This window comes from Trichoderma breve, chromosome 4 (genome assembly GCF_028502605.1).
Source record: "Trichoderma breve strain T069 chromosome 4, whole genome shotgun sequence".
Classification (NCBI taxonomy): domain Eukaryota; kingdom Fungi; phylum Ascomycota; class Sordariomycetes; order Hypocreales; family Hypocreaceae; genus Trichoderma; species Trichoderma breve.
The window spans coordinates 506,464-530,297 of NC_079235.1; the positions used below are offsets into that span (position 1 = coordinate 506,464).

At 51.1% G+C, this 23,834-nt stretch overlaps 5 protein-coding genes across 5 annotated transcripts; 2 read left to right on the plus strand and 3 right to left on the minus strand.

Moving 5' to 3' along the window:
• Positions 1–1,240: 1,240 nt before the first annotated feature.
• On the plus strand, positions 1,241–2,503 carry T069G_06466 (solute carrier family 35 domain-containing protein; the record flags this gene model as incomplete). Its single annotated transcript, XM_056173676.1, has 1 exon — positions 1,241–2,503. The coding sequence occupies one exon, from the start codon at positions 1,241–1,243 to the stop codon at positions 2,501–2,503; it is 1,263 nt and encodes a 420-aa protein (XP_056027255.1).
• Positions 2,504–3,041: 538 nt separating this feature from the next.
• On the minus strand, positions 3,042–5,254 carry T069G_06467 (hsp70 protein domain-containing protein; the record flags this gene model as incomplete). Its single annotated transcript, XM_056173677.1, has 7 exons — positions 3,042–3,259; positions 3,325–3,460; positions 3,526–3,739; positions 3,795–4,275; positions 4,375–4,444; positions 4,504–4,548; positions 4,607–5,254. The coding sequence occupies 7 exons, from the start codon at positions 5,252–5,254 to the stop codon at positions 3,042–3,044; spliced, it is 1,812 nt and encodes a 603-aa protein (XP_056027256.1).
• Positions 5,255–6,782: 1,528 nt separating this feature from the next.
• T069G_06468 (uncharacterized protein) lies at positions 6,783–8,048 on the plus strand (the record flags this gene model as incomplete). Its single annotated transcript, XM_056173678.1, has 2 exons — positions 6,783–7,338; positions 7,453–8,048. The coding sequence occupies 2 exons, from the start codon at positions 6,783–6,785 to the stop codon at positions 8,046–8,048; spliced, it is 1,152 nt and encodes a 383-aa protein (XP_056027257.1).
• A 688-nt stretch (positions 8,049–8,736) lies between these two features.
• On the minus strand, positions 8,737–12,057 carry T069G_06469 (uncharacterized protein; the record flags this gene model as incomplete). Its single annotated transcript, XM_056173679.1, has 3 exons — positions 8,737–11,028; positions 11,098–11,730; positions 11,923–12,057. The coding sequence occupies 3 exons, from the start codon at positions 12,055–12,057 to the stop codon at positions 8,737–8,739; spliced, it is 3,060 nt and encodes a 1,019-aa protein (XP_056027258.1).
• A 2,838-nt stretch (positions 12,058–14,895) lies between these two features.
• Positions 14,896–18,992, minus strand: T069G_06470 (cid1 family poly A polymerase domain-containing protein; the record flags this gene model as incomplete). Its single annotated transcript, XM_056173680.1, has 5 exons — positions 14,896–16,733; positions 16,782–17,456; positions 17,540–17,758; positions 17,824–17,895; positions 17,975–18,992. 5 exons carry the CDS (start codon positions 18,990–18,992, stop codon positions 14,896–14,898), a joined length of 3,822 nt encoding a protein of 1,273 aa, XP_056027259.1.
• Positions 18,993–23,834: the final 4,842 nt, after the last annotated feature.

The window sequence follows — 23,834 nt, forward strand, 5'->3', positions numbered from 1 at the left end:
ACACTCTCTTCTTCTCCAACAATCTTTTCTGACCATTTGTTGAAAAATAGAAAAGATTTTCCCATTCATCGCTCTACTGTATAAAATCCTGCTTTAGCACCACCTAGCATGGCAACATGGGAGCCCTTCTCCAATCACAGCGGCCCGAATGGCGCATGACCCGCTGCAAGGGTAGGCGAAGGCGTCCACTAGACGGATTTTTTTCTGTTTTTTACTCGACGGGCCGCTGCTTGGCGCCGTTTGTGCTTGTTACTCGCCCTGTGATATTGGAGAATTGCTGGTGACTGATCAGAATTGGGCGGGCTGTTTGGTCCTGTGGCCTGTCTCAGCTCGTTCAGCCTCGGCGAGGGCATGTGTACAGCAGTGCAGCTGTTGTGACTTGTCCGCTCCCTTCTCTTCTCCTCTTCTCTTGTCATTTCTTCCATCTTCTTTCTCTTTTATACTTCTCATTCTCTCACTTTACCTGTGCGATACTGTAATCGTTCGTATTCATTCTACCGTGACAATAGTCGATTAAATAGAAGAAAAAAAGAAAATCAACCCAAGCAACCCCCGCCCCTCTAGTCACCGTGCTAAACTGCATTCTTCCACCGCCAACTGCCTAGTACGTCCCTCCTCCCGCTAGCACCCGCCACCGCCTACCTTCTGCTTTCAGCTTATCATTTTTTTTCTGCCCACCATGGATCATATCATAATTGATCTTGTCGCGCTCGCCGCCGACTAGCCTCTTTTTCTTTTTCTTCTCTTCTCTTTTTTCCTTGTCCTCTCTCGCCTCAATCCTCCTCTCTCCCTGTATAGCTGCATTATAAATCTGCTCTGCTCGAGTGGATTTTATGTGCTGTCCTGCAGAATCATAGGCTTACCGGCAAGCGACTTGGAGTCTTTGCGCTTGCTGCAATCTTTAGGTGACGAAGAAAGACTCCACCAACCGGGAGATATTCAGCATCCATATCGACAACAGTGCCCCAGGAGATATACAATTACAACAGGTATGAATATGAACATTGTCATTCTATGAGGATCAACTTCAAAACATCAAAATAGACTTTGACATCGTTCTAACGCCACCGCCAGCAGTTGAATGACCCGCTCAAAAAACCCCCGCCTTCAACTACTATCAGCATCACCAACAGCTACAGCTTCAGCTTCAGCTTCTTCGTCGACTTCAGCAGCTTCCTCTTCCTCCCAGCCTCTCCTCGACTCATCTTCCCATCCACACATTTTCTACGGCGCCGTCAACATGACCGTCAACCCTATCGAGGCCGACTCCAAGCTCGGCTTCACCACGACCGTCGTCTCCTCCGGCTCGGGAGACAAGAACGAGGGCAGCAACGTCAACAGCCAAGCCATCAACCATGGCGACAACGTCAACAATGACGCCGCAGTCACTGATGCCACCGTCTCTCAAGGTATCCACATCCTCGAGGCCGAGTCCGTCCACTGGTGGTCCTACTTAGCTACGGCCGACTTCTGGGCCGTCATCGCCGTTGGCCAGGTCCTGTCGCTGTGCATCACTGGCACAAACACCTTTACCTCGTTCCTTGCCAATGCCGGCACCAACATCCCCGCCTTCCAGACCGTCTTCAACTACATTCTGCTCTTCCTCGTCTACACCACAATCACCCTGTGGCGCGATGGCCCCCGTGTCTGGTGGGATATCATGGTCAAGGATGGCTGGCGCTACTTCATCATGTCCTTCCTCGACGTCGAGGGCAACTACTTTACCGTCCTGGCCTACCGCTACACCAACCTGCTGTCCGCTCAGCTGCTCAACTTTTGGTCCATCGTCTGCGTTGTCATCATCTCCTTCCTCCTGCTGCGTGTGCGCTACAAGCTGTTCCAAGTCATCGGTATCCTCATCTGCTGCGGTGGCATGGGTATCCTGCTCGCCTCGGATCACATCACTGGCTCCAACGGCGGCCCTGGAGTCGACATGGTTAAGGGCGATCTCTTTGGCCTTCTTGGTGCTACTCTCTACGGTGTTTCCAACGTTTTCGAGGAGTGGCTCGTGTCCAAGCGCCCCATGCACCACGTCTTGGCTTTTATGGGCTTCTTTGGCATGTTCATCAACGGCGTTCAGGCTGCCATCTTCGACCGCACGTCCTTCCGCGATGCTCACTGGGACAACTCCGTCGGCGGCTGGCTCGCCGGCTACACCCTCTGCCTGTTCATCTTCTACACCCTGGCTCCCCTCATCCTGCGTATGGGAAGTGCCGCCTTTTTCGACATCTCGCTGCTGACGGCCAACTTCTGGGGTGTCATCATCGGCATCCACGTCTTTGGCTACGTCATCCACTACCTGTACCCCATCGCCTTTGTCTGCATCATCATCGGTCTCGTCATCTACTTCCTATCCGGCAGCGTCCTCGGCGACTCCAAGAAGCCCTGGCTGGGTGCTAACCAGGAGGACGGCGTGGCTGGCTTTGGCACTGCCAAGTTGCGTGCCATTAATGCGGCCAGGAAGGCCCAGCTGGATACTGAGACTGCTCCTACTGTTCAGTAAACGAACATACAAGCTCATAAACCTATAAGTAAGAGGGGGGAAAGTAATAATGATAGTAAATAATTGGAAAGAAGAAAAAGGAGGATTTGGTATATGTGAATGGGGAGAGGCAGATAGATACCCGGGTGATGCCTACTATATTATTGGCAGTCCATTTTGGATATACGATAATACTACGCTCAAAGCCCCATTTGTTCGATGCAAACCATCAAAGTCGTGATGCACATTTCATTACCTGATTCGCTATTGCCGAGACAAGTATCTAGACAAATCTGACAATAGCCCTTTGAGGAAGGCCTACATCATGTTTTTCTTGTATGTTCCGCATTTTATCACGATACTGGATCTACATAATCGCGGAGGCGGTAGAACTTGGAGTTGGTCTTGAATAGCCATCTTATATCCCGGTATAGCTTTTATACAGTCTATTTATCCCTTAGGTTATTATGCAGTTGTCTACATGTAGTCGGGTGACCAATGGGTTCACATCTCGTTCCTTAAACTCAAATAACTGTCTTTTGCTTCGGCATCTCTATCGCTAATAATCCAAGTCCAGCTTTGCTTTACCAGCCTCTCTTCCGTTACACAGGATGCGAAACACCAAGTGGCCCACTTCATCATCCAGGCGAATATTGAGAACCAGAGGAATCTCGGTACATGTCTCCCCATTCTCTTCTGTAAGCCGCTTGACGTTGGGGACTTGGGACCAATCCATGTCATGCAGGGTATACAGGATTCTACCGATCGTCTCGACGCCTATATACCATCTGGTTAGCTGATCATGCTCTCTTTTCTCCCTGGTCAAGTGAGTGAGTGTGTACGATTATCGTCGATGGTACCCGGCGCAGCGTCTAAGCCGCACGAGTATAGAAAATGCTCTCCAGATTTAATGATAGGACCCCTGTAATTGTTGACAAACTCTGAGTTTATTTCGGTTTTCGAATCAATGAGAGTGCCCTTTTGAAGGTAAAATTAGTCGGTCAAGCAACAAACAGTACTGAGAGTGCAAGAAGATTTGGTACCTTTGGAATCTGCCAGAACATGAAGCCGGTAAGTCTGTCAACCCTGTCCATGACATCTTTGTAAATAGATCTCCTTTTTGAATTGTAGTTGCTGTGGAGGGACGGATTGTAGACTTTGGCGAGCGCGTGGCCGTAGTGTTTTCGGCACTTCTTTTCTCTGACGATGGAGCCTTCTAACCCGCGAAGTACGGCGCCGCAGACGACAGCAGACCAGCTATTCTCGTCAAGTTTCCATTTATTCTAACCTAGATAGCAGGAGTTGTACTTACGCACCAGTGGCAGGAATCGTAAGACGAATTCCTCTTGGTTCACACCAGTCAGTCAATCTCTCGTTCAAATACGGCGAGGACCCAAATCCACCAACAAGGATAATAGTTTCAATAGGTCTCTCATCCATCTTCTTAACCCGATTGATCTGATCCTCTAATAGTGTAATGATCTTGTCAATCACTGGATCGAAAATAGTTTGGAAATCAGCCTTGCTCAAAAGAATCGAGTGTGACCTTCTCTCGTAATAACGCTCGAGATCCGGCGTCCTCTTCAATAGCGGCATGAACAGCTGAACTCTGGCATCTCGCCGAGTAGCCAGATTGTTCAGCTTAAAGTCTTTCTTTTTGCTTTCGAATGAGTCCATGAAGTTGCTGCCTGGTCCGATTTCTTCGGGGGGAAGGCTTGTAAATGCTTCGCCGAATCGTTCGGAGAGGAGTTTCAAAAGGTTTCGATCGACGTATGTGCCGCCGCATTTGCCGGCTGAAGAAATAGTATTGTTAGCATTCATTTTCGGTTTTTTCTCTCTTCTTTTTAGCTGAATCGGAGGCTCGTTAGTCATGGCTCGCGTTTCGGGCTCACCTGCACCAACAACTATTTCTCGGAGCGTGAGTGTCGGTTCCGTCCTCTCAATCTCGTAAGTTGTAATGTCCTAGTCATGGTTAAAAGAGAGCGAGTTGTCTAACATGTGTATGAATAGGGTACGCATACCACAGTGCCGCCGCCGCAATCGCACACCAATACACCTGTCTTGGGCTAACCCTGGGTTTAGAAAAAAACTGATTCGACATGTTTAACCCTTGAGAGCACATACCTTGACGAAGCCTTCGAACCGATGGATGCTGGTCTTCAATGCCATGTGTGCTGCCGCTTCTGGCTCTGGGATGAGTTTGATACTGTCAATTTCCCTCCTGCCAAACCCTGCTTCCATGGCCGCGCTCTTTGTAAGAAGTTTCGCCTTTTCGTTCCACGAGGCGGGGACTGTTATCCAGAATTCCATTGGAAGATCATCCAGTTTATGAGCGCCGATAAACTGATTGATATTCTTGTCAAACATCTTTCTCATTCCCGTAAGATACTCCCTAGCAACATCCTTTGCCGACATATTGTTGGGGAGACGCATAATCTCAGGATTCATGGTAGAGTATGTATCTGTGACATCAAACTCGGAAGGTAGAGTATCATCCAGAAGCAGTTTTGTCCAGGAATAGGATGTCATGCCTGCTTCGACTTCGTAGCCCCATGCTGTCCTATCGAGGTCGGCATTTTCCTCTGGGAAGGCAACTCTCGTCGGGGCTTTGATAGTATGCTCGGCGCTATGCGAGGCCGCGCCGGGGTATTTAGTCCAGGTATTTATATCTTTGAAATCAGAGGCATTTGAGAGCGCGAAACATATCCCCGAGTATGTCGTTCCGTAGTCGATCCCGACCAAAAGCTTGGTGCGTGGAGTAATGATGGCCATTGTCTATGTATTCTCGAGGCCAATGAGATGATGCCTGGATTTCTCTGATAGATTAAAGCAAATTAGGAAGAATTGGCATTTGTTAGAGTCCAGCATAGAGGTGTCGGGACCAAAAGGCGACGGCTGTGCCAAATAGCTGCCTTGGGAAGGCTCCCAGCCTGATTTCATGTTTACCCAACTTGGGCTTCAATGCGTGCCACTTGCAGCTGCATTAGGTCGCGGCACGGCACACTCTTTACTAGCACTTGTGTGTAACATTTCCTTGATGAAATTATAACAAGATTGGATATCAAACCCCTGAGTCATAGCCTTACATGCACGCTCCATTATTTGCGCCCGGAGACGGCTGCAGTTGAAGAAGTTTCTCCTGAGTCTATTCGTTGCTTCTGCTGCAGCTGTATCTAAAGACATTGAAAAAGAACGTATGATGACTGCGTGTGACGAAAGTCAAGTTTACGTGGATTTGCGGCATTGGATAGGCAGCAAAGCAATTCTGCGCGTTGGTTGCAGACACCTCCTCCACGTTCTCATCTGGTATTGGTCGATGTGATATCAAGTACTGATTAGAATCATGCATCAATTTGTAACTGGCTGCCTTTTCATCGCAAAGCTTTGTAACGTATTCTGGCCTATCAGATGTCAAGTGGTGAAAGTAAATGCCGTGGTTGTTATATGATTTGGCCAATTTTTGCCGTGTCACCACTATAAGGTAATCGGATGCTTTTTATTGCCTGAGCAATTGCCGTATCTATAAAAGGGATACCCTTGACTGTATATTGGGCATCATTTTCAGAGTCTAGTCTCCGTACGTACCAACTGTTTCCTTCTGAACCGCCGACTTTGAAGCAGAAGTTGAGCATATCCTGCTGAGAAATCAAACAACATGGCAGACGGGTATCTACCTGGGGTATGCATCCTAGACAAACATTCTACTGCTGACTTTCCTATTTTGAAACTTACTGTCATGTATCTCTAGGATGGGGGATACATGTACTCGCCAACAGAACCCTACTTCATCTTTCCTCTTTTGAGGGACCATTGTACTTCTCCTTATCTGGATGATCTCGACATCGAGGCTCAAAGACGGCATGGTGACTCAAAGCCCTCTTGCACAGATGAAACAAGTCCACTGCTAGAGAACCCTACATCCCCCCAACAGCAAGCAAGCAAGAGATTTGATTTTGGCCTAAGTAGGCTCATGGTTCTATGGCAATTCTTTGGTGGGAGTTGCTTTGGCCATGAAATTGCCGAAATTCAAGATATAGAAGATCTCGAGAGGAAATATGAAGCCCAAAGCAGGGAGCTTGATGGGGTACGTCGAGAGAGAGACAATCTTAAACAAAGCCTAAAGCAAGAAAGAAAAATATGCGAGCAGAAATTGGAGAGTTTGAAAGCAAAACATAAGAAAATTATCGATCAAAAAGAGGCGGAATGGAGCGAGTCTATGGAATTTGCTTCATCCCAACTTCAGGACGAAATATCCAAGGTGGAAGCTATTCCATCCCAGCTCCAGATTATAAAGTCAAAGATGAAAGCTATTTCATCTCAGCTTCAAGATGAAAAGTCCAAGGTGGAGGCCGTTTCATCTCAACTCAAAGATGAAAAGGCCAAAGTGGCTGAACTTCAAAAATACATTGAAAAGAATGAGACAGTCGTCACAAGAGCTCACGAGACCCACATGTCGTCACTGTCCAAGAGCGTCTCAAGACCATTTACCGACGACATGATAAAAGACGAACTGAAGTGCTTCTATGAGAATTATCTTCTCCCATGGTGCGGAGACTTGGGCTCTATGGAAGTTGACGAACCAGAAAAGGCAAAAGAGAAGCTACAATCGATAGGCATCATTAATAACTGCAAAAGTTATATGAACGAACCGGCCAACTTACAGTTTTCCATGGACTTACCTGATGGGAAGAGCCCGATGGTTCTTCTCCAAGCCGTTCTTTCGCAAACTCTTTGCGACACTTTTCTGCGAGATGCTTATTTTCTGGCAGATGGGATGGAGACGTCCAAAGTGCTAGGTCAGGATCATGCAGATAGCCGCCGTTGGCTCAAGGAGGTTGAAGATATGCTCTGCAAAGGTGAGCTGACAACTTTACTGAGACCTTGGAGGTGAAAATGAATACATCAGCAATGAAAAAAGAAAGACGACGAAAGCCATGTATCTAAGTTACTAACAACTTTCAACACCGCAGTTGACAAGAATTCCGGCGTCGACTGGCGCATCCAAACCGTCCAATCCTTAGAAAAAGCCACACCATTCAATCTACATCTCGTACAAAACAAAGCGAAAAACTTCGTCCAAGACTTCCACTTCCTCCTCAAAGAAGTAGACGACCAAGCCCTTAAAGACCTATCCCAGCTCTTCCTCGACTTTGGCAACCTGGCGCTCAAGTTCTGGAAAATGCGCACCGTCATCAAAACACACGGCTTATCGAGATTCGCGGAGCAGAGGTTTGACGCTGAATCTTCTTTTATCGAGGCTGACGTTGTCGGCTCGCCTGATGCACGGAAGCGTCGGCAGGGGCGGTATGTTGGAGTTGTGGTGAGGCCACTTATTGTCTCGGAGCCTCTTGGACAGGATGGCGGAGTGAGTGAAGAGGTTGTGTGGCTTAAAGCTGCGGGCTGGGTGTCTGACTCTGAGGGCTTAGTTGATACTCCAGCGCAAAATGTGATTGATGATGGTGATGATGATGAAAGTGATGAGGATGAAGGTGATGAGGATGGCGATAGTGGTGATGATGATGATGTGATGAGGATGATGACAATGATGATGACAATGACATTGTAGGTTATAGATATATATAATATGTCCGTTAAGAAGGCTCAAGAGCAAACTCCAAAATGGGTACAGAGATCTGGACACCACAAGTTCAAACACAACGCAACAGATTTAACTTGGGGAATATAAACATACGTCTACCAGGGTTGTAACTTTAAACAGTATACTTAATGTAGCAACTTGAGAGTTGTTCACAGAAGGGACAATATCCAGCACTTCGAATCAATAAGTAGAATCGAATCCTACTTAGATTAGATTCTCAAAAAACACACCTATATACGTGCAATCATATATAAAACACAAATCAAATTAATTCCCAATAACCCCTCCGCTCATCCAACCAAATCCATCGTGAAAAAAAAAACACCCCTTTCATCCCATAAACACATCAGTCATCCCTAGTTATAACACAAATTTCCCAATATCCCAAAGCTGCGCCAAAGTTTCATTACCCAATGAAGTAAGTAAGTAGTATGGTATAGATATAGTATGGTGGTGGTATATAAGATGGGCATTGTACATTTCAGCACGTGTATGTTAGTTATATGCATGTATATGCGGTTCGCTTCCTTTGAACACAAGAGGCGCTATCATTATTGCGATTCTGCAATTGCGTATCTTCGTTTAAAGTCGTTGTCTCGCCCCCTTCAAAGAAAGAATCTTGTTAGACGGGCGTGTTGCGATTTAATAGGCACGCCTAAGATAGGGCCGACTCCATCTCCCCATCTCCGCCCTTTCGGCCGTCAATCTTTTCGATATGCTCAACGCCATTTGGATTCTTGGCCGTCGAGGAGCTGGAGCTTGGCCGCCCGTCTTGCTTGAGCAAGCCCACCCTCTCGTCGTGCTCGCTCCGCAGCTGTTTCGTCTCCGTCCTGGCCAGCGTCTTGTCTTCGAGGCCTTCGATGAAGGAAATGTCGCCGACCCGGAACTTCTCCCGCATAACCTCTACGCCAGGCAAGACTGTGCTTTGCTGCGGCGGTGGGGTCACGACCAAGTGATCGGGCCACAGGATTCTGCGTGCCTCTTCTTCCGTCATGGGAGGTTCGTCAATATCCTCTGTCGAAATGAGACTGCTCTGGTCTGAAGGCGTAGTGGATTCATCCGAGAGATCAAAAGCGCGCTGCCGAGGCGTAGTTGGAGTGGCGGTATCATCGTCATCAGAGCCCTCATTACTCCCTTCAGCAACTGGGAGCAGCGGCGGAGGAGGATTAGCCTCCTTTGGCTGAAACGGCGGCGGAGGATCATGGGTCAAGATTTCCAAATCATCGTCGTCGTCATGGTCGGCACGGACCCGCCCGCCTTGTGAAGACACAGAGCCATGACGAGTCAACGGATCGATACTGGAGTCGTCGTCTTCGTCTGATTCGTACAGCCCTTCGTCCTCTTCGCTCCTCAAAGTAATGGCGTCGGCACCGTCGCCGAAGCCTCTCTCCTTGAGCATGTCCGACTCTGACTTTAAGACCTTACTTTCGACCCTCTCGTCTTCTATCGAGGACCTTCCCATGCTTCCCCAGCGCATCCGATCCGCACGTAGATAATTGCGCATAATTTGGAGCTCGTTTCTCTTGTACGTCTCGTAAAAGGCTCGGTTGATCCTGGCCGCGGCTTGCAGATCCTCTAGATCATCCATCTCACTAAGGATCTGTAGGCGAATCTCTTCCGGGAATTCACTGACAACGCTGTGGATCTTCTCATGGGCGGCCATCCGATTGAGGCCGGCGGTCAGTAGCATTTGTGGTTCTGATATCTTGTGCTTCGAGAGCGCCCAACCATGGCTCTTGCCGCTAATGTCAAACAGAGTTAAGCCGGTAACACTGTTGTAAATGTCTGCTATTGCTGCGCGGAACGCGGGAACCGGGTCACAGACGCTCCCGGGGTGGAGAGGCGCGGGAGGACTTGGTGTTGAGCGGAGTGTTTCCATCATCTGCGCCAGGCTCTTGGATGGAGGACGGGCATTCGGAATGTGCGACATGATAGAAGGCTGCACAATGGTTGAGAGCAAGCCAAGCTCGTTGTACACCAGCATTAGCCACCCTAGATTTGAAGCATCGCACCAATGGTTGCCCTTGGGGCATCTCGGTGTGCTCGTAAGCGCCATGGCGGGCTGGATTGGCGAGGCTAGGTGGCTATCGAGATCGGAAAGGGATATGTGTTGCTTTTCTTCCGAGGATGAATCCTGCTCCGGTGGGCGGATGTACTCTTGTATTGTGTTTGCGCAGCTCGCGTAAAGCTGGTCGACCTTGGCGCAACGAACCGCCCAGATCTTGTCTCGAATCTTCTTGGGCCAAGGTTTGCTGTGCAGATCCTTTTCATCCGCAAGGTTGAGGATCGCGCTCTTGGACATGCGAGTGAAGAGCTGCCGAAGTCCAAATGCATAGCTGATGATGAGAAGTCCGTCGGGCATGTCATCGGCTCCTTTGTGCATCCACTGCGGCAGCCATCTATGCTCGACTACCATTTCCAACGGTGACGTGCTCTTGTACCTGAGAGAGCACTCGGCAATGGAAACGAATTGTTCAAAGGTGACATCCCTGGGAATCTTGTCATTGTGCATGTGCGCCGCGTGGAGTAGGATTTCCAGCGAGCCGTGGTGGTTAAACTCTTGCTGTGGCATCCGATACAGCTTGACTTCGGACCCATCGTCACAGAAATACGGCACCGGCGGCGGCGGGAGCTGATCGCCAATGTCGTCAGCCTCGTGCAGATAGTAGCTGCTCGCGTGACCAGAGAACAGCCGCGCAAAAATGGGCGACGTCTCTGCTAGCAAGGCGGTGGAAACACGGAATCGCAAGGCCGGCTCGTTGCCTGTAGCGTCAGGCCCTAGATTGGCGAATTCGAGTACAGCGTCTCCACGGGGCGCAATAGCAAACTCCTCAATTACTCTACTCGGTGAGATGCCCGACTCTCCTGCTTGAAGAAGCTTTCGGATATCTCTCAGCTCCAGCTTGACACGTTCATAATTTCTAAACCGAATTTCATATCGCGGAAACTGCACAGATACAAGTTAGACCAAGCATTTGGTAATTTCTTGAGGATGCAGGAAGATGAGGTTACTCACAAATTGAGGGTCAGCGGACAAAATCTTGGTGACGCTTGCGTTGCGCATACGATGGACTGCATCTCTCCTGAATTTCTTGCTCGTGAATAGGGCCTCTAGCATCTCAGGTGTGGCGTCTCGTTCATAGCTCGTGTACGTCTCGGTAAGGCTGGTCTTGAAGTGCTCGGCCAGCACCTCGAGGCACGTCTTCCAGTCCCGGATCGGCGTGAGCCACACGTCACCGCCATGACTCTGACTCCTGCTTCCGCCTGCTGTAATGACCTCGGCTAAGCTGCGGCCACTAAAGGAACTCCTCTGGTCAAACACAGCGCTCGGGCTGCGAGGTGTGTCTGCGGACGAATCCTGGCGGGTCAATGGGATGGGTTCGGTGGCGGCGGCATTGGAGAGTGTGCGAGGCGTCTTGATCTCCTCTCGAAGGATCGCATCGCAGAGAGCAGCGCATCGTTCGTTGATCTTGGTAAACTCTTTGTAGGCGCCGTCGACGTGGCTAGGGCCGGAGGGAGCGGCCCGCATGCGCGCAACAAGGCTTTGTAGCTGGCGGTAATTGGATTCGGCGGTTTCATGGATCGAGGAGATTTCGTGGATGGAGGGCTCGTGGGTTTCGGTGTCAACGGATGAGCCGCCTTGTTTGCTCTGTACAACATATTAGCCTGACATTATTGAATGCTGGGGCGACGAGGCGGAGCGGCAACGTAAGCAGCGAGCAACGTTGGCCACTCCATCTGGCGATGCAGTAGACGGATAGACAAGGAAGGGAACAGTAAGCACAGAAAGTCGGGAGGGGAATGCCGAAGACGAAGATCGGGACGGGGAGAGTCAACGTACAGAGTAGCTCTTGTCGTCCTTGCTGGCGCCGCTGATGCTGCCGAATTTGCTGCGGATGGCCGAGGGGAAGCGCCATATCTTCTGCGACGAGCCGCTGGACGAGGCGCCGCCCTCGCTGTTGGTCCGGTGAATCATGTCGGTCTTCATGCGGGTGCGGGTTCAGAGAGAGAGAGAGAGGCGGGATGGAATTGGACCTTGAGCGGAGAGGAGAAGAGAAGGGAGTAGGAGGATGGGAGAGGATGGGAGAGAGCAAAGAGGAGAGCGAGAGAAGGCAAGAGAAGGCGGCAGACAGAGAGAGGGAGAAGAGAGGTGGTGATGGTTGTGACGACGGTGACAATGGTGGTGATGCGCGTCGCACGGCAAACAAGATGGCAGCGTCAAGCCTCAGTGTCCACGGCAGCGTCGGCGCCAGCATCCGTCGGCAGCATGATTCCGCAAGTGACGAACAATCGCGAATCGAATGGCTCAGAACGAGATGCGCCTGCGTTGCCGTGCCGTGTCGTCCAGGTTCGTTCGTTCGTCGGGATGGGATGTTCGAAGTTCGGGGGCGGCTTTAGTGTCGTGGGATCGGAGACATGGGGAATCTGGGGTAGAAAAGCGGGATGTCGCAGACTTTTTGCACTGGAAACACTAAAACTGGAGGTGCAGAGCTAGCGACTGAGCAACAGGGGGCGACAGTGTGCTGTGTTGTGCTGTAACTATAGTGTAGTAAGATTTGCTGATGCGCCACACACGCTGTAATACAACAAATAGCCCTGGAGGAATCAAATGCCTGTCCTGCGTGCTCCAACGGGATTATCGTCGTCACTGTGTAAGAAAACCCCGATGCTGCGTATTGATGTCGTGTCGGGTATTATCATGTATGTATCAGGGTGGACCTGCAAGGGCAAGGGGGCGAAGAAAGGGCCAGACCAGGCTCTCACTGTAACAGGCACGTTGATTCCATACAACACAACAAACACCAGCAACTCGTCCAAATGCTACCGTACCGCAGCTTGCAGCAGCAAAATGCAGGCCTGTGATAAAAGCGCCGTGCCGCGGCTGCAGGGCAGAAGCAAGGGCCGCACGTGAGCAGCCGTTTAGACCCAGCCGGACGAACCAACGGATCAATGGATAGGTTGCCTTTTGTATGGACACGACTCAGGGAGAAAAAAAATGGTCGGGGGGGATGAGGAACCAGGGGACCGAGGCTAACGTGGACGGCAGAAGAAAAAAAAAATTAGGGGACCACAGAACAAGCTTAATTAGAGGGGAAAAGGAAGATCAATGGAACATGAAGTTGGATGTGCGTACTTTGTAGGTACTGTAGCATCAAATACATGTAGACTAGAAGCTACATGGAAATGCGACACAGTGTTACACATCCACTGATTTGCTTTGCAACTCTAGGTACTGATTTATATATATGTATACAGACACACATAAGAAGAAGAAATATACAATGAAGAAACAAAGAATCCGAAAATGATCAAAGAAGAGGCTCAAACGCAAGCTACCTCATAGGTAGCTGCAGATTGCACACTGCAGATACGGATACGGGACAAATACTGCCAATTATAGCACCCCATCCTAACTCGACAAAGACACTCAAGCAATTGAAGGGATTGATTGGCTTCAGCGAATCAACAGCTGCCTAGAAACACCAACCAGATATATATGAAACGCTGCTGACTGGAGTACGAGACAGTATAGACGATAGATATGTGATGAAACGCAACAAATAGCTGCTTCATTATACAGAATATCGAGGGTATTGATGTCATCACTCCCCGAATCCCGTAAGGCATCCATCCATCCAACCAACCTTGTTCCAAGAATAGCATCAAAATACGATCAAAGTAGGCATCACCACAATAGACATCACATCTCCCGAGCCTCCGCCCAATCAAAGCTCAACAATTGAGAGAGCCTCATAAATTGTACTTACTTCTTTCCTATCCGCGGCACTAATTGCCGGGCCGCGATGCATCTAGACTCTCTGCATCCCGTCAACAACGCCTATAGCAATCAATCACATGCTCTTATCCACCAACCAAACGAAGCAATACCCCTTCTCTCAATCTCAAAGCTGTCAATACACTAGGATCAAGGGTACGAACAACACACAGTCTATCCATTCAGCGAGTTTCATTTCATACAGTTTATTAATATCGCGTTCCATGTATCTGTTTTACGCTTTCATTTGTCTCAGGCTGTCCATAATCTTTCTCAATGCTTTTGTAACATCCATCTATGCCGCTGGGTTTGGTGCTTCCTGCAGGAACAATGACTAGGAAAAATAAAAAGAAAAACGAAAAACTGAAAAAATCGGAGTTCCAGCCCTTCCCTCTTAGATGAGTTTCATTGATGCAAACGCCTTTCCACCCGGCCATGTATATGTATCAATCCTCCTTAATCCCCCCTTCCTGTTCAGCTCATCCCGGATCCTTTGCTGTGTGACGTGTCTCATTCATGGAGCTGCATTTTCTGTCCTTTGTATGGTTCCATCTTCTTCTGTCCTTTCTTTTTTTGTGCTTTTTTTGTCTTTTTTTCATGCTTTGATTTCGCTTCCCACAAGTCTCATGCGTCCAGGGCCATACGTACACACGTGCACTACAATTCAATCATTCCGCAATGCAAATTCTCACAGAGACAGATCCTGAATAATGTCCAAGCCTTCCTTTCTGCGGCTATGCCGTCTCTCGTCAGGAATTGGCATTGTACAAGCAGAGCGTCGTTCCCTCCCTCCCTCCTAACAAAAAAAGAATTCTACGTTGATTGTCGCATGCATGCCGCGGGCGATTCCCTATCCAACATCGCCACCATCCTCCTGCTCATCTCATAGTTGAGGGAGATGAGCTATCGAGCTTCCTGTAGCTGTGGTATCACTTTCGAATTTCATGCCGCTTAGTCTCCGGTACCCCCATGGAACATGTAAAATAAAAATAAACAAATCGTCATCGTCATCGCTATCCGAGATGCATATTCGCGTATTCAACCTCCCTTTCGCTCTGATTCACTCTTTGGTAACTGCTCCGGGTGTGCGTTTGGCGCAAGCCCACTCGATCCCTTCTTCTTCCCTTTACCACCAGCTCTCTGCCAGCTGCTGTCGCTCTCGCTCTTGGCACTCCGCACATGGCCGCCATTCTCCCGTGGCGCATTGTTACGCTGGTTCTGGCCAGCCGACTTCTGCGCCTTGGACTGCTTCTGAGCCTCCGGGGCTGGCTGAAGCTTGTCCTCCACCTTGGGCGCGGGCTTGGCCGTCTCTTCGCGCGTTGCCTTAGCATCTGCCTTTTCACGAGCAGTCTTGCCGGCGACGGGTGCGGGCACATCCGGCTTTCGCAGCATTGTTGGAGACGATGTCTGCGCCTCGTAAACTGGCGACAAATGGGCCTGCTCGACACCCAAGTTTTTACGGTGGTCGGCTATGGCAAGGTCCAAGGGGGCAATAACGCCATTCTGGGCCTGCCTGGACATGAGCCGCTGTTTCGCTTGAAGTGGCAGCTGTGTCATTTCGTTGACTTGCAGAACATCCTGCGTCATCCCAAATGAACCTGCTTGATACGAATTCATCATTGCGACCCTATCCCTGAACGAGGCATCTTCAGTAGAGGGAACTGCCGGCTTGGCATTGGTGCCGTTGACAATAACTGGAGGACGATCCGCCGCCACCGCAGGCAAGGGGGGAGCGGGTGCAAGCGATGGCATCAGCTGGCCGCTCGACGCGCCCGAAGCATTGGTACTCTTTGTTGACGGCGACGAATTGATATGCAGAGCGTTATCAATCTTTGCAGTGGCACATTCCTCAGGTGCCGGGGGCTCCTTTTGCGCCTGATTGGATGCAGCAAGCATGCTAGTCTTGAGCCCGGATCCATTAACAACCACAGGTCTCGCCAAGTTCTTATTCTGAGCCTGGCCAACACCCGGGAACGGAGCCGAGGCGAGGGGCGATGAAGCAGTCGTCCCGGTTGCCATGGCCCGACTGTGGTCGAGTGGCGAGGGTGACCGCGACGTTCTCCTCATCCTCCTGTCCAGGATGGTCTGGGGCAGTTGATCCGTAGACAGCCGACGGCGCCTGGGACTGGATGACTGATTGACGACATCTCCAAAGGCAAGGCCGTTTGCAGTGGGGCTGTGGTTCTGGGGAAGTTGTGGCTGGCCAAGACCCGAGCTCCGTGATCCCAGGAGCCCGTTCGACCTGCCCTCATCAGACTGCGGCGAGACAGAGGCGGCCTTGGATCGATCTTCAAGATCGGCATCGTCGGAGACGAAGCTGGGAATGGGTACGCCGTTCATTTGTCTCGGAGCATAGCCTGGTGCACTCGAAGGGCCGGTCCCAGGGGTATAAGCCGCCCGACTGTGTGCTCCAGATGGCGATCGCGAGGGAGGCTGAGACTGCGATCTCAACGAGCTAGATGAAGCCGAGAGACCGGTATCCGATGCAACGTTGGACCTCTGCAAAGGGCGACGGAACTCTTGCCCCATGCCGTTGGACGTTACCGGCGAAGAGGGATAAGTTCCATAGCCCGTTGCCGTCTGCGCGTAGAATTGTTGGTTGATGCCCATGCCGTAGAGGGCGTACAGTTCAGGCCGCATCGTGGTGTTGATGGGTGCGTTGTCAAACGAGTTTGTTCGAGACCGATCGGTGGCCGTCTGTTGGTTAGATGACCCGGTATTGGGGGACATCCTCTGCTGGCCCATGGCTTGATGAGCCATGAACGCTGGCGTCTGCTGCGCATAAAGGTGCTGCAGCTGCTGGCGCATGGCATCTTGGTAAGCCGCCATCTGCATCAAGTCCTGCTGAGCAAACGGAAACGGGTACTGGTTGTTGGCTGCGAACCACATGTCTTGCGTCATGTTGACAGGCTGAACAAACATACTGGGGTCGTAGTTGGGCGTGGTTGACGACGCCCTCCTATTATTGGAGCCTCCATTACGGTGGTAGTTATTGCTATGCCGGCCGCCACGATGGCCACCACGACCACCTCGCCCCCCAGAATTGGATTGCGAGGAGCTGCGCAGCAGTACGGGTCGGGACTGGGGGGCCGGCCGAGACCAAACCCTCTCCTCCTCCTTTGGATATACGTACTGCTCACAGGCCTCTTCGAGCTTGGCAGCGGAGATCAAATCAAATGCTCTTCGGAGCTCCAGGTGAAGACCACGGAACGAGTATTCGTCTGCCGTATTGCCAAGATTGCGAGACGTGTTGAACGGCTCCTCTACGCAAAGCTGATTGTTCATAGCATAATGCCACTTTTTCTCCGGCTTCGTGATTAGCTTGCCCTGACGCACGGAGAGGACGTGCTTGTCGTAGTCGAATTCGTGAGCATAGAATCGAAAGAATTGGAAGAGAAGCTCTGCCTCGCTTGACTTGTTCTTGCTACCAAATCCCTTAATCTTCTTGAGATTATCGGCAAAGTCGCTGACGGTTCCATCAGGCTTGGTAGTCTTGTGCGGCAACTGGTGCAGCGCTGGCAAAACAGGAGGGTTCCTCAGCTGCAAAAACACAATGATGAGACATATCCAAGTGTAGGAACTCAGAGTACCTCCAAAAGCTGGAATCAAGTTAGAACAAGAAGATTCAGAAGATAACAGTGAAATCCGTCAGATTTTCGCGTCAGTTAAAGGGGAACCATACCGGCATCGTTGACAATTCTCCTCCGCGTCCAGTGCTTCAGGATCATTGCCAACATTCGCACACGCGGGTCAGCTTCGACGTATGTGCGCACCATGCGAGTGTTCTCCAGCGCCAAGGTATTGTTGACGTTCATGTCACAAGCAAGGCCGAGCTCAGGATCCCAAATCTTCACAATGGGAACCTTGGCTGCAGAGATGCAGACAACCTTTTCCATGCCCCCTATTCAACAGCATTAGCGTCGTCATCAAGAGATTGACAAAAGCGACAGGAAAAGAGCAACTTACGTCGGGCGAGAAGGTCGGCTATCATGCAAACATCCTCCATCTCGTGCCATGATGTTGTGATGCAAATGTCAACTGCCATACATGTGTTAGAGGTCGTGGTACCCAGCGTTAAAAAGATCCCCGGGAGTGGGGAAGAAGGAAAAAGACATACCGTCGGAGTCGTCCGAACATAGAAGATTACCAGACGATCCAAACAGGTGCACCTTGATGTCATGCCCTGGCCACTCGGTATTGAATATCGTCTCCAGCTTATTGACCAGCTTCCTCCTATTTTCCTCAACCTTTTCTGTAGGCAGCAGCTTATTATATATTTCATTCATATCTGCAGCCAACTGCTTCTCTTCGCTCTCCGACAGCTTGCTTTTGACATTGCGCAGATCCAGCTTTTCCAGGCGCTCGCTTCCGACCGAGTAGGGTATCCTTCTTCTCGAGTTTACCTGGGCGGTCTCGTACTTGCAGCCCCCTAATCGCGGGGGTAGCGGCCGTAACGAAGGCAGCGCACTGTTGGTCTCGGAGTAGGCTGAGCGCGGCGAGTGGTTGTTGCCAGCATTGGGGGATGGCTCCCGGGACTCAAAGGAGAACTGGCGGGCATGCTGATGGGGTGTAGAAGGCACGGAGCTAGAGTGGGAGAGTCCGTGGGGCGATGAGGACCTGGCTATCGCTCGATGAGGCAAGTTTTTGGGCAAGTCGGCCGCCAGCTTTGCAGGCATCTTGGGCGGGACCTCTTTGGACGTTATAACCGGGCGGTTCTTGTCTGAGCCCTGATGTGCGCGGCTCCCATGGCCTCCAGCTGCGCTCCCCTTGGCGGTGGTGGCACTATCCCTGAGCGATGCTTTGCTAGAAGATCGCGACCTTGGCGTGGCCTGGACGTGAGGAACGGACACGATGGGAGGAAGTGGCGCGGACTGTAGGCCACCTCCTCTTGCCGGGGAGATGAGTTTATTGTAATGGAGAAGCTGGGCCTGATATACGGACTGCTGCGGGAAGATGAACGGGAGGAAGCCGATGTGGGGAGTAAACTGTAGGTTGTTGACCGCGGCAGCAGAGGCAGAGTCCTGGGACCCGTCTGGGAGGTGCGCCGTCAGCCCGTTTGGAGTCGTCGGTGTTGACGTCCACGGGCTTGGGGGGTAAGAATGCTGGGTTTCGGACGCTTGGGTCCGGGCGTCCATGGAACGAGGAAGACTCCCGACTGTGTTAGATGCGAGTAGGCCGCCGAGGCGACGTCTGCAGCTGACCGAGATGGACGCACTGGCTTCGTCGGTGACTGGATCGGTTAACTGCCGCTGGGGGTGGGCGGTGCGACGGTTATTCGAGGGGTGGGCTGCGATCTGTGGTTGCTTCCGCCTGCCTTGTCAAGCGCCAAGGGGCGGGACGATCAGAGGAGCGGATTGTGCAAGGCGAGGAGGGGAGCGGTCGTAGCAGAGTCAGGATTCGGATAGCGCAAGGACTGGCTGGACTTGTGTGTCGTGTCTCTTTGACGACGGACGAAAGAGAACAGAAGACAAGAGACGAATGGATGAATGCTTTGCGGGCCCACAGATGGGCGGCAGGAAGAATCGGCGACGGCAAAGACGCGGGCCCAGACTCGGTGAAGAGGGCGCGAGTATGGGAAAAGGCAGACGGTATCGCGAAGAGGACGAGACGAGCCACTGTCGAGACGGGAAAGCTGGAGGAGGGCGAGCGATTGAAGACACAAAAGGGGGTTTCGCGGACGGGCGTCGAGGGAATTGCTCTCGAGGCGTCTGTGGCGGCGGCTCGCAGGACAGAGGCAGGCAAACAACAGGCGCGGAAGAAAAGGAACAAGAAGAAAAGAAAAGAATGGTGATGACAAAACAGAGGGCCGACGAAGTAGAACAACGTCGAGAAGCCGTCCGCAAGCCGTTGCTGCTGGATGGGGAACTTCTAGTTGTGAATGCAATGCAGGTCAGCGAGCGAAGAGAGGTGAGGTGTGGTGCAAAGCCTCCACTTGGCTGTGGTGGCACGGAGTAGCGGTACTTGCGAGCCCGCGACGCAAAGTAGCGGGTACTCGTAACGCGGTGGAGGTAGCAAGTACGAGTATACTTACGGTACTGTGCTCGAAAGTGTGACTGTGACTGTGACAGCTGCCACCAGAACTGCTGCCCGTAGCGGTATAGTTGGGCGGTGCTTTGTGCTGTGCTTGGGTAAGACAGTGCGATTGATTTGCTCCCAGCAGCGATGTAGAGGTTCATGTCAAGTTGAATGGTGCTACTGTATATCAACATCAATCAATCACCGTATAATTACACTACATATACACTAGATCATCGGGAAATCTTGTTCCAGTTGACTCTCGACTTTGCCCAAGTGTCCGGCCACCCACTGAAAGGCTTAGTGGATCAACGTCCATTTGGAGGCTGCCATTGGACGAGACGGTCGGCAGGCTGTTGGCGACAGGAGGCAGACGAGACACGCTGGGTTTGCTAGGCAGGCCCTTGAATTTCCAGTTCAGTCAGACCTGCGGCGGGCTCCCGGGAACCAGGTTGGGCAATTTCAGTGCCGAGGCCGTGCAAGACAAGACAAGCAGATTCACTCGATCAGATGATTCGTCTATTCATACAATCAATTGTACGAACAAAAATAAGCATCAACCAGACGCTATTGAAGCATCTACTAACGAGCATCAATATAGTTTGGTGCCTGGTCGCTCAGGCAGAGGGTTCGCGCCGCAGGTGCTCCATCCATCAATGTCCCCAATCCAATCAATTTCACAGGGCGCAAGTACCGGTACCTCCTCGCACCACCTAGGCCCTAGCGGGGACCTGCCCAGTGGTTCCAGTTGAGGTCAATGACGGGCCCCGTGTTGAGTGACGCCAGCGGGTGGTCGGGGCCCTGTACATTTTCGATCAATCAATTCAGTGCAGGTTCCAGGTAAACGCGGAATCGACAGCTGCCGTGCGGTGCTTCTTAGGGGGTTCTAGAGAATCTGCTAGTCCGGTCTAGGTACCAGGACCTGCCCGTTCTAGGGCTATGCCAGAGCCACCTTCTGGAGAGCCATGGTCGCGTACTCGTACCTACCAGGTACCGCTGCGCGCTTCAGGTCGCTCAATTCTGGGTGCTCCAAATTGAAGAATTTCGCCAATCTCGCGTGTCAAGATGAACATGGCGCCGTTGCAGATGCTGCTAATTTTGTATCCGCGGAGACGAACGTATTGCTACAAGGTAGAGTAGAGAAGCAGGCTTATTATAGCAGCACAGCCCATATCAAATTTGTTCAAAAAGACGGACGGCATGATCATGATGACCAGTTCCAATACCCGTGTGAGCATTACTAAGTGGTCATTGGCGCTCGTACGAGCAAATGTCGAACACGGGGTCCCTTTGATTACCTGGTACATGCGAGGTACCTGACCCCCATGCTCCAAACATGTTCTCCGTCGTCCCTCAGGGGAGGCCGAAATCACTCAAACTGGGGAATTTCCATGGATGCCAGAAACAGCATCCGCCAAAACTTGGAAGCTCTTCCATGCTTGCTTCTACCGTACCGTGCTAGTATCGATATCGACCGTAAATGCCACTTTCAGGGTCCTTTCCGTACCTGTACCTACAATGGATATCTAAGGGTACAATAGCTGGCCAAGGCTCTGCTGCAGAGACCCGGCACTCCAGTATTGACCTTGCTTGCTCGCCTCGGGTGTCTCCGCAAGACACTTGGCCCCCGTCATCCGTTTCTACATTTCGAGTTGGAGGGGCAACAGCAGCTGGCATGAAGATACTGGACTTAACTGTCTACTAACCTATCCGACAGCATACCTAGGTACTGTACTCGTACATACAGAGCAACATCATCCAATAGCAATCTCGGACCGCCTGCTCGGTTGATCATATGGATTGATGCTAAATCCGATGGAAGCTTTGGCGCTATCCCTATAATTGCCTTACCTAAGGCGAAGCATTGATCTTGGGCTTGTACCGAGACATGTACCTAGTCTTGTTACTGTACGCGCTACCTCGCCCATGCTAGCAGAGACGCGTTTAATTCATCAAATGGATCCAATTCGATCATCGCTCGGTGCTAGGGCACTACTTCACATGCTGGCGCGCCACCGCCCATGGCTTCAAGTACAATGATATTGTGGGAGATGCGCCACGTGATTGTTTGTCGACGGCGCGGGCAGCTCCCGTCGTGACGCAGAGTTCAGCCGTACCGCAACAAAAGATGGGTACTAGAGTTTGCTCTAAGGTACCAGACGGCATATTACCTGTAGTATTGACATTTCATGTGAATCAAATGAATGACTGTTGGTCATAAGGTATTGCTCCCAACAATATACGGCACACTATCGTATCTGATACATCTGCATGATACTATTAGCAGAGCAACCGTCTCCCGCATTGCACATTACCTCTGAACACCAATGAGCGGCTTTGATTCCATCAAATGGGTTAGTGCGACCAGGCAGTGGCTGGCTGCTCGGCACGATTGCTAAAATGACCTCCTGGGCTGGGTAAATGTAAAATGTACGAGCACTCGACGGTAATGAGCGGTATGGATTGCAGGTACAAGTACAAAGACTTTCGCCTGTGCGTGGTAATGTACCTTGCTGGGCCTTACCAAGGGGCATTTTAGCAGCCGGAAACACGGGGTCCCGTAGTAGCCAAGGTTCAGGTTGTTGAATGACGGTCCATGTTTCTCAATCTGGAACACGGAGGATTAGCTCATTGAAGGGAACACGAGGGAATGCCTGTGCCCTCTTCGATGTGCTAGCAGCAGGAATGGCGGGCTTTCATGTGCTTGTGCCAGTGCTGCTGCTCTACAATCAATTCGGATACCTTGTGACGAACGATGAATGCTGAATAGATAGAGATATTACCTACTAGGTAGTGGTATTATGGCATACGTGTACATCTGCATCAATGCAAGGTAGACAGTATCAATACATGTCGAATTGACACCAGGTCTCGTCAGCAAATGAACCGCCGTCAAATGCCAATGTGGCCCAGCATGGATATCGGTTTGGCAGGTGGAATTGAACCCCCAAAATGCAACGCTTGTTTTGCCGGTTATTGGTGAGAGCCCGCCGCATCCGCATGCATGGAGATGCAGTGGAGGGATTTTTATGTCCTACTAGATATTAAATGACTGCAGACAGATGGAAGTGCTGTGCCGTACATCACGGATATGACGAAGCCAGCCGTCATCTTCGCCTCTTGAGCGCCTCAACTGCAACTTGCAATCGATCTGGCATTAATACCCGTACATACAGGCTAAGGGCCTGGTGATCCAGCACCGGTGCCAACATCCTTCATGTGTTGGGTATCGGTACAGGTATAGGTAATGTAGTCATAGGTACTCCCACCTTGTGCAGGTACATGTAGATGGACTCATTCAACTCCTTTGGGCCAATCCCTCGCTGTACCGTACCTACCGCAACCGCACCGCATCGTACCTGCGGCTTTAGTGTGCACACCTTTTGTCCAGTTTCAGCTTTACCCATCAATCAATTAATTCATCTCCAACATCACCATCGTCGCCCTTCAACTTGTTTTATCCGACCCGCAAACGCCTCAAATCCACCACTTCGGCAAGCTCAGGTACTGACTTTAGTACCTAAGGCCCTCAAGGTGCAGCGGACATCAATACGAGCTTAAGCCACCAAAGTTGTTATACGAGCTGCAGATTACAGGCGACAGAGCGCAAAGAACCTGAATGCGGCTGCTGTTGCTAGCAGACGCCATCTGCTGCCTTGATATGACCTGCTGGTGGCAATCATACGCTCTGTATCTACAGCACAGTATCCCATCGCTTTCTACCCTCACACTCACTCGCCTCATACGCTTGCGCCCGCAACCCCAGCCTGAGCCCTTGCAATAGCCTCGATTTGGATGTTTCTTTTCTGGACTCCCTCCCGCTCCACAGGTGTAACAAGCACCCCAAGGCGGCTAAGCTAGTGTGCAACGGGTAGGCCGTCATCCGCTCTGGGGAAGCCCGAGATGGTGACTGTGACAGATGCATGTGTGGCTATTTTCAGGTGCTTGTGTCTGTCTGGCCT